Here is a 10597-nt window from a genome sequence, read left to right as displayed (position 1 = left end):
ATTCGATTCAGATTTGGAGATTCAGCTGCTGAATCGGGCTGAATCTCTTCCAAATCGAATCAGCACCCGAAGCTTCACACAGCCCTACTTTCTGGCATAGTTCATATTTCAGAGGAGGTCCTGGAAGCTGCATTTGTCTCTGTGGTGTTTGGGAAGAACTTGCTTTGTGTTAGGCTGACAGGGCACATACAGATGGGCCAGATCTAGATGTGTGTGCCACAGGGCATCTTGAAAAATGATGCATTTGCCTGCTTGTAGCTATGCTGGCAGGTTCTAGGGATGCTCTGATAATGTGTTCTCTGAACACTTGGGATCAGAATCCAGTCTGGTTTTTGCGAGTGTACAGCATGTGGCAAAATCTTGAGTGTTGTTCTGTTACTGATGTTGTGACTTCTCCGACAAAGGAAGTGTCTTAATTCACAGTTTAAATTTTATCACTGTTCGAAGCAAAAATGTTTCTTTTCTGTTATTTTAAAATATTTAAGCTGGCTTGGCTTTGTTCATAACCATTTGTTGTGGTTTGTTTGTGCTTTTTTCAACTGTTGGTGGGATCTTTGTACTGAGCTATAAGTAACTGAATATTTTATAAGATGTGGTTAATCTTTTAAAATGTTTCTATTTTCAGTAGTAAAACAATAAATGTTGCTGGATAGAATCTTTTGTCTCATTTGCTTTTGGTGTGTTGTGTTAGTAGTGCTTGGCCACTTCATTTTACAGTGGCATACTTTCATTTTTTATGTATCTGTTGTGATGTTTGCACCCCAATGCTATTATAGTGAAGGGTTAAAGTATTGCAGGATGAAAACTGCAAGTTACAAAAGGCAGTTTTGTAGAGGATATTGACCCTTGTGCTTCAGGGCATGAATCAATCATGGAGGTTTGGAAAAGTTTTTTTCCCCTAGGTGCAGGTTATCTGGTACTGGACTCTGTCTGAGATGGAGACTGAACAAATTACACAACTGGTCTGATTTTTTTTTTTTTTTTTTATGGTATATTTTTCTGTTTCCTTCATTTTATTTTTGAATCCAGGTGAATTCTAACAGTAGCTTTGCGGTCATTGTCTCTTCATGTAAATATTTTCCATCAAGTGATTAAAAAAACGTTTCATTACTGATTTTTTTTTTTTTTAATTAGACATAAACGTGTTTTACCAATACAAATCCTTGTACACAAAAGCAGAAAACAAGATACCATCAGGCACACCCATATTAGAGCAGCATTGACATAAATGGATTCTGAGTTAGCATAAGGATAAAACTCCACTATTTTAAATATATCAGTGACTTGTTAAAGGTATTTTCACCAATAGATGAAGGAAAGATAAGATGTCAATTAAGGCCATTAGACATTATTTTCCTACAGGTTGCTGTTGGTTTGAAGCTAGGTTGAGCAAAAGAACCAACAGGGAGCTCTTCATAGGTCTAGAATAATTCATATTTAACCATTAGGAACAGTACAAGCTCTCTCTCTTGGAGAAAATGCCAGTGGGGGGAAAAACAAGGTATTTTAATTGGTTGTTTTTCATGACTGGCCAAGCCATCTGCATATGCCAAGTTTCAGGGAGACCTCAAATTAGGTTCCTGAGTGAAAACCACCAGTTTAAGTGCTCTATTCTTGTCCTTTTTAGATGCTTTTCAAAAGAACCAGGCACCTTGGAGTTGTTCACAATCTGAGAGAAGTCAAGTGCTCAACACTCTTGGATAAGTGTCTGGATTTCTCCTCTCTCAATGCCTAAATAGTACTTCATCCTAACTTAAGACCCCAAATTTCAAAATAGCATGGCCCAAGTGTCTTAGTTTTCAATTAGTGAGTATTTCTGTAATTGGTGTGTAACTTTACCCAGCATGCTCCAGATATTCCTATTAATAATTAAGTTAGGCAGTGACGCTCTAAAATTGAGAAGTGTATTGTGAAAGAGGGGAAAGGGGGATTTATGATAAAACTGGATAAAATTAAAAATACTTTTTTGACAAAATAGGTCTCCTAATGAAAATAAATGCTTAGCATGAAAAGCTTAATTTACAGCAATATAACTTCAATGTACATTAATGTGCACTCTTTTTCTACATATAGTAATTTCGCACAGCTACACTATAAAAGTATACACTATTTAAGTATTTTGTCTTCATGCAGCAAAATAAAAGGATCCTGCATGATATGCTTTGGCAGAATTCTTATTGGGAGTCCAGGGGTATCTTGTCTGAATAATGAGTGTAGCATCAAACCTAAAGGGAATGAATATTCTAGTGTGTCATTTTACCATCCTCATCTTCTAAGACTAATTAGGAAGCAGCACTTGTTATGCAGTGACCTGGGCTTCAAGAAAGGACACACTATAAATGGTCTGATGGGATTATCATTCTAAATACACAAATGATAGAGAGCAGAACACATTTTCTTTTCAAAGACAGACTAGATGCATCATTTGGTATTCCTTGACCTCAGATCACATGCTTTCAAGAAAGTGGTGGTGTTTGCTTTGTGTGCGTGTGGGTTTGGGTATGTGGCCAATTATGTAGCTGGCAGCATTGGTACAAGAATAGCCAGCTAGACTGTTGGGATTCTTTCCATGGAGGGTAGAATTTGCTTCTAATGTGTCTAGAGTTTGGGGTTAGGAGCACCATCCTTCTGTGTCACTTGCTGTAATAAGGTGAACATTACCAATAGAGATGCAGTACTGGGACCTTTTGCCCTTGCTGCCTGGCTCAAGGGAGAGCTGTATGGTTTAGTGATGACAGTACTCTAGTCAGAACAGATGCAAAATGAATTACAGCAACTCCTATCCAACTGACAGTCAGCTGTCCCATGATAGCAAATTCCCAGGACATTCATCCATAAGTAGGAGTCCTTCATTCTTTCAGTAAATGAACCGACTGGTATTACATTCTGGGCTTCTTTTCAGTGTCTTATTTTACATGACAATAATCTGTTGTTCAGCTGCCATGTTTTTGTTTTGTTTTTTTTCAAGTGTGTGGCCCTGGCAGTGATCTTCAGCATGTTATGCTCTTTCACAGTTAAATCAAATTGCAGTGACAAGATTAGCTCAGACATTAGGAATATAAAATACATTTTCAGTAGCTTAAAACTAAAATGCTTGGTTTTATCCTGGATTCATGAAAAGGCACCTCTTTATAGCATTTTTTAGAGAGAGGTGGGGATAAGACGGGGAAGGCAGAACTCTCACCCGTGCATTCATCATTTGAACCAAAGGCAGCAAGCTACAGTGACAATTCATAGATTTTCTTCAGAAGCATACCTGTACCTTGTTATGAAAAGCCCAAGAAGCTATAGTTAAGTACACTCCAAAGATTGGCAAACCTGAGCTCTCAGACCAAGGCCAGAGCAAACTTCAGACCTAAAATCAGGATACATGCATCCTGGGTTCTTTCCCACAATGTGCTGAGCATTCTGGCCCCCATCCAGCAATGCACTTAAACATGTGCTTTAATGTCAAGCATGTGAAGAACCAGGGGCCACTTTCATTGCAGTGGGTGGAGCAGCATTGGGACTACTGGGGTGCTTAAAAGTCAAGTCTACTAAGTGTCTTGTTGGATTGATGCCAAAGTGTTTTGCACCTTAGAGGACCCAGCCCCAGGTATTCACAGTTTGCAGTTTAGAACACCAGCAGTTTGCCTGCCCAGGGATAGTCAGAACATTTGAATCTGCATTGGTTAAAACACATTAAACCTTGTGGGGATGCTCTTATTTGGAATTAAACTACCCCAAATTAAGACCTCTCTAAATCACTTCTAAAGAGAGGTGACTGTCTCTAAAATGCTCAAGCCCTACAGATTATATGGGCCCTCCTAAGTGGGATCCCAATATCTTGCCACAAGCAGGAGTGGTTTGGAAGTTGTTTTCCCAATGACCTTACTTTAGCTTTTTTTCAGCTGAATGAGTTGTAACCATACTTTGTATATTTTTTAAAAATCTGTGTGTGTGTGTGTAAATTATACATAATACTTTGATGAGAATGTGAAAGGGGGGGGAAGCAGAGTTGAGAGTTGCATGCTAGATATAGCTTATCATGTAATTGTGCTCAAAACATATCTTGATGGAGCTTGTGGTGCCATTGTTTGGCAAAAGTCAGCCCAATTCAATGTAGCATTTGAAGCAAGGGAGTATTCCTGGGAGCTCAGCTCTAACACAAGAACTTCATTTGGTCAAGTGTTAGTGATGGTTTTTTTCAGGATTATGTATTTTTCAAGTGTTTGTACTGAGAAAATGGTAGAGTAGAGTAGAGTAGAAGGAAAATGGAGTCTTATTGCAATAAGACATTGTAGTCAAGTCTTATTGCTCTCCAGCTTAATTGTCTGTTATAAAAGTCTCTGCTCATCTTTCACCGGTGCTGATATCCAGAAATGTGGGGAAGTTTGTACAGTTATCTGGGCAAGCCAGAGGCTGGCTCTGCTCAGTCAGTAGTTCATGATGGCTCCTTTAGGTAGCAAAACATCAGGTTTAGCCCAGTCCAAGTGGGAGCAGAATGCACCTCATGGTGAGAAAGTGGTGGTTGTTTCTGTCTCCATGGCAATGGAGAACCTCTTGTTTTCCCTGCAGGTTGACAGCTGCCAGAGTCTCTCTTGGCTTAGGCAGCCCAGCTCCTTGAGAAGCCTGAAAAGGTCATTGCGGAACTTGACACCGATGAAAGCATAGAGGAAAGGGTTGAGGCAACAGCGGAAGCAAGCCAAGGTGTAGGTTACATCATCTGCCACATCGAGCTGCTTGCTCTTCTCGCACATGCTGTCTGTGTGGTTGAAGGATGAGATGGTTTTGGCCAGCATAACACCATTGTAGGGCAGCTGGAAGGCAACAAACACTATCACCACAGCAATGATGACCTTGATGGCTTTATTCTTCTCAAAGTTCCGGGCCTGGAGTAAAGTCTTGATGATGACGAAGTAACAGAAAGACATGACCACCAGAGGCATCAGGAAGCCAAAGACCATCTGGGACACTTTGATGCCGGTGTCAAACTGTTGCAAATCAGAAGCAACAATGGAGCAGCGAGGAAGGGAGTTCTCTGAGTATTGCACGCCACTGTGGACTAGCTCTGGGATGGAAAGGATAAAGGCCAGGATCCAGATAAGGATGCAGGTGATTTTGCTGACTAAGATCATTTGGGGGCGGAGGCGGTGGGCAGAGGCAGCCTGGACAATGGCAAAGTACCTATCAATGCTGATGGACAGCAGCAAGAGCATCCCACTAAAGAAGCTCATCCTGCAGATACAGTAGACTGTTTTGCAGGCAAACTCCCCAAAAATCCAGTGTTTGGCAGCACTTGTGGCCCAGAAGGGGAGGGTCAAGAGGAAGAGGATGTCTGCCAAGGCCAGGTTCAGTAAGTAGACATCTGTCATGGTCTTGAGCCTCTTGAAATAGACATAGGTCAGCATTACCAGCCCATTCCCCAGCAGCCCTGTGAAGCAGATGATGGTGTACATGACTGGGAGGAAGGCAGCACGGAAACTCCGGACCTCAGCCTTCTCGCACATAATCTCATAATTTTTGTAGTCAACTGTGGTGTTGAAGTCATAGTCATCAGTGACATTGTTGCCTGTGCAGAACTAGAACAGGAAGGAAACAAGCATGCTCAGCCCCTGATCCTGTATTGAGGCAGGTTCCCCACCCACTCCCACCAATGCTGCATCCATGCAGAGCTCCCTACAGGAGTTCCCTCCCCTTGGAACATAGTATGTAAAATCAGTAAGCTTGCAAGGGCAGAGAAATCCCAGACAACCTCCAAATCCTTCCTCTTGCAAAAGTCATAGAGTTGCTCAAAGCTCTGACAAAACTCTTGTCTCCCCCCTCCCATCCCCATGAAAATGGAAATTCCACAGGAAATGTTTAGTGTTTTGCTTTTCCATAGAAGAATTGAAATTCAGAAATATGTCTTAAAACGTTTGTTGCCAAAAGCAAGAGAGAGAAAAATATTTTTTTTGTATAACTTTTTAAAGATGACTTTTCCTTTCATTGGTGGGAACATAAGCATTGTCCAACTAGTATTAGTCGCATATGTTTTTTTCTCTTTTCCTCTGTGTATGTCCAACTTGACCTAACTGGGCATAGTGGGAAGCCCACTTGAACAATGGGGATAACACACAAAATATAACACCCCAGAAACAAGAGGGGGAGGGAAAGAAACATCTTTATTAATAGTGCTGGCTTATATCTATGAGGCTGGGACCTCAGTTTAGGTCTCTAAGTACTGTTGTACTTCAGATCATTACGTAGTGCCTTTTAGACATCTTCTGGGTGTCTTAGTGATGAAGCCACTAAACTACAGTGATGACTTGCTTTACTTGCTATTGCAGTGAAGCTGATGGTGAGGAAGAATGGAGGAGCTATTCTCTGAATCATCTAGCAAACTATAAAATGAGTTTTTGTAAGCACTAGACCCTATATACAGAATGCAATAACTAAGTGAATTTGGCTAAAAAACTGAACTACCACTACTCCTAATGTCATGTGAGTTTTTCAGGAACTTCCCCACAGAGAACCTTATCGGTTAAAATTAAGGATTGACCTGAGCCATTCTCAGAAGGCCAATTCTGAACTAGTCCTTCATGTCAGAGGTTCAAAGGCTGACACATTGTCACTTCTGTGACACAGAAAAGACAGATGCAACTGTCACAAGAGTGAGGAGGTCCACATGATGTTCCCAGCCCAACGTTTGAAAGCCTGAGTCAGTTGTATATTTGCATCTCATCCTCACTTCTTTTGATCTTGAAACTTGTCAGTTAATCATGGCAAGATTGCTGCTTTTTCTGTCTTCATGAGCAGCAGTTCTGTTGGCAAAGACTGAATTTGTAATAAGACCTGCAGAACGATATTAGTGTGGACAGCCTGGGTAAAGCTGGCCTTGAAAAAGCACAGGGCATATCAGCATTTCTTTTTAAGCTGCGTGGTGTGCATGGCCGCACAGGCACACCTGGCAGTGCAGCATGAGCGCGCCTGCACGTCTATGCACACCACGCAGCTTAGAGGGAATGCTGCTGGACATGCTATTTTGAGTTCCTGTCTAAAAGGCTATTTTGGCAGGATTGCACTCTATTCTTTTAAGCCAGGGGGTGAGCTGCATGAAAGCACTGCTATGCACTTTTGTTTCGCTTTTGTTTAATCTATGCATGTGTCCTTCAAATTAGATTTGCTATTTTTACACCTGGCCTGAATATTAAAATTCCCGCTGTAAACCTATATAGTTAGGAATATGAACAACTCTGGTTTCTCTTCAAACGTCATCTGAAGTAATCTAGTGTCTACAAAAAGTCTGAAACAGCTGTCTCCAAGAGGCCACCCTGCCCTACCTTCTGCCTGATTATTTCAGACCACCACAGATTACCATGTCTATCTTCAGAATGTGTTACAGAAATGCTGATTTGGTTCTTAATGGCAGCAAATGCTGCTTTTAAGTAGACGCTTCTTCTAATGTGTTCAGGAGGTGCAGTGACCCTGATCAATGCTTTTTCCATGGCCTCTTAATATGGAGTATACTAAAAACAGTATTGCCAATCACAAGTGCTCAGCTATGAGTCAGGCCTCTGAGCAGTCAAAAGATTGGCTAAAAAAATCAATAATTGCTAAAAATAGTAATAAATTTGAGCTGACTCTTATCTGACTTCCATTTTTCTTTTGAGATTTAAGGGTCCTTCGGAATTTTTCTAGGCAACCATGGGGACTACACTGTCCTTAAGAAGCTTAAATTCTTATATTGCTTGTCTCCTGGATCTGGGGCTTTAAGAGGAACACCAAATAGCAGGAGGCCAGTGACAAAATTATGAGTAGGCAAGCAAGTTGTTCTTGTCCATGGATATTTTCTGACTCTCCTGCTTCCTTCCTGTTACCTGTTAAGGGTGTGCCTTTAATTTGCAAAATTTTTGCTGCTTAATTTTGGTGGGGGGTACACATGGGTCCCTGTGAGAAGACCTTGCTGTGGCCTTCCTGTCTAGGACTTCCTACAATACAATAATATATGATGCCTATGAAACTGTTATAAAATCCAGCAACCAATGCAGGGAGATATTGTCATGCTGATTTAGAAAAGAAAAATAGCATCTGAACACAGCCCCTGCTCCGTGGTTTCAGCACGGATGAATCTTCTATGTCAATTTACCATACTTTAGTGGGCCTAAAGGGACAAGCAAGCTGTAGTGTCTGTGTCCTGTTTTTCTGTATCCTGTTAGTCTCCCCTGTCCTTCTCTGCGCAGAGATAAAAGGCTCTCCTGGAGCAGCATCTGGTTGCTTATTTTCTTCACATGCTCACTTCCATCTCAAGCAAATTTAACTTTTACCCACATCCTGCCTATGCAGAAGTCACTGACACCAGAGGTTGAAAGGGTAAGGGAACATATCACAGAACCCTTCTCACTTTTCTGAGCCCCTTGCAGAAGCTGAGACTGATACTGCTGTGGGAGGAGGCGTAGATCCATTTCCTGAACAGCCGGAAGGTGAGAAGCAGTCACAGGGCAGATTACTCAAGGCACATGCTTCTGGAGCAGATCAGAACAGGGCCCCCTGGTCTTTCCATATTTGCTTTTTTCCTGTGCTAAGTTTTACTCTGTTTGTGTGTAAGTATGAGGAGCAGATGAACTTTTATCTCATGGCTGCAAAAGAACACTTTTTCTTCCCTCTGTAGTGTGTCCCCTCCTATGTCTTCAGGTGAACAAAGGTTGGAGGATCAGGGTGTTAGGACTTTTCCAAAATCCAGGAGCCAGATTTCCAAACTCACTTAGCCCTCAGTACTCTGGGCTCTTCTGAAAACCCAGCCATGAATTTAGATACTGAAATAAGACCTTGGCTTCAACTATAGAAACCCTTCTTGAAATTCCAGCCCCAACGGTCACTTTTCATTCACAGTTTGGTTCTTTAAATCTTTTCCCCAAGTGTTCCTGTTTCTGGCCTCTTAATTGGCATGCTCTGTATACCCTGTCCTCTGTGCAGACTTATCAACACCCTTCAGGATTTTAACATGCAAGTGATTTCTGCTAGAATCCCTTTCCGCCCTGGCCAGCTTTTTGCTGCTGCTTTTGTCTGTCATACTTGCCTAAAGCCCTCTGCTTCCAGCAACTGTTTTTTGGGGGTTTTTTTTGTTTTTTGAAGGTTTTTTTGTTGGTCTTATTTTCTTACCTGGAAAATAAAGGGAAGACTGAAAACAACTGTCACCGTCATCTGTTTACCTAGAGAAAGAAGAGACACAGCAATTAGGAGAGATTTCCAGGTTATGTCCACTTTGAAAACTGTACACAAGTTTTATCATAACATCTTAGACCCATGATAGCTGTTCATCCAGTGCTCCCACCAACATTTTATGGACTTTATTAAGCTATGCGCAGATGGATTGACTAAGGCACAGTAGAGAAATTAAGTGACTAGCTCAGTCATATAGTGAGTTAGTAGAAGAACAGGGAACTGAAGCCAGATAGTTGGGTTTCATAGTTAGTAGGGTCAGAAGGGACCTGTGCAGATCATCAAGTCTGACCCCCTGCCTTGGCAGGAAAGAGTACTGGGGTCAAACGACCCCAGCAAGGTGTTTGTCTAGCCTCCTCTTAAAGACCTTCAGGGTAGGAGCCAGCACCACTTCTCTTGGAAGTTGGTTCCAGATCCTAGCTGCCCTGACCATGAAGTAGCACCTCCTGATATCTAGCCTGAATCTACCCTCTGCCAGCTTGTGACCGTTATTTCTAGTTACTCTTGGTGGTGCTCGGGGGTTCTCCGTTCCCAATTGTAAACACTAAAGCTAAAGATCTAATTGATTCCTGTATGGCTAAATGATGGGTTTGGCTTATTTTTATTTAAGGTTTTTGCAAAGACCCTATTGGTGTTGCAAGGTGCAATGTTACAGTGACAAGCCTCACATAGCATGTACACCGCTCTAGGTTGTTGGGCTGAAACTTACTCAAAGTGAAGAGAAATGTACAGCTGTGATTGCAATAAATCTGGCCCAGCTATTCCGTGACAGCACAGTGGCAGAACTACGGGACAGGGAGTTGGACTTCCCTACAGGGTATACTGATCGAAACCAGCTGAAATATATTATAATTTTCTAAATGTCAGAATTGGCTCCAGCTGCCCTTGGCTCTGAGATAATGCATGCTGACAGCTAGAAAAAAAAGTAAATGTAAAGCTGGCTTCAGATGCAGAGCAATCTCAGGCAGCTCTTCCTTCTGCGGTTCGTAGAAACACAGAGGCCAGTGAAAGCATTTTCCATCCTTGCGCTTCAGCCTCAGTTGCAAGTGAAACAGTAAAATGCTCAAGTCAGAAAGTGATCTGGCAAGACATGGACTCCACTTGCTTCCTTTTGCTCCAATTGGAGATAATATTGTCCATCTTACAATCTACTTGACCTCTTGTAGACTGGGTCTCGATCATGTGTCTGTCTGTCTTGGGGATATTTTCAGGTCAGGCTGAACTTGTTATTCAGCACCTAGGTTGCAGTGCTTATTTTTACAGCTGTTTGTGTCATTAACCGAACAACGCCTCTATGAGACAGTTCCTCATTTACTACTAATAAAGTTGAGACACAAGGAAAGTAAGTAACTTTCTGAACATGAAACTTCATAGTTTCATAGTTCGTAGGGTCAGAAGGGACCTGAGCAGATCATCA

The 10597-nt window shown here is 41.8% G+C and overlaps 1 protein-coding gene across 1 annotated transcript in view; it reads right to left on the bottom strand.

The window, feature by feature from the left end:
• Positions 1-509: 509 nt before the first annotated feature.
• The window catches only part of CCR7 (C-C motif chemokine receptor 7), a 28343-nt gene continuing 18255 nt past the window's right edge, over positions 510-10597 (bottom strand). The window contains exons 2-3 of the mRNA XM_019506720.1: positions 9121-9170; positions 510-5561 (exon numbers count right to left, since the gene is read on the bottom strand). Coding sequence (XP_019362265.1) covers positions 4491-5561; positions 9121-9170 — 1121 coding nt within the window. The 3' untranslated portion in view covers positions 510-4490. The remainder of the gene's footprint in view (positions 5562-9120; positions 9171-10597) is intronic.

This window comes from Gavialis gangeticus, unplaced genomic scaffold (genome assembly GCF_001723915.1).
Source record: "Gavialis gangeticus isolate Ggan-Ray unplaced genomic scaffold, GavGan_comp1, whole genome shotgun sequence".
Lineage (NCBI taxonomy): Eukaryota > Metazoa > Chordata > Crocodylia > Gavialidae > Gavialis > Gavialis gangeticus.
Note: the sequence above shows the minus strand (reverse complement) of the source record. Positions and strands in the feature narration are given on the sequence as shown.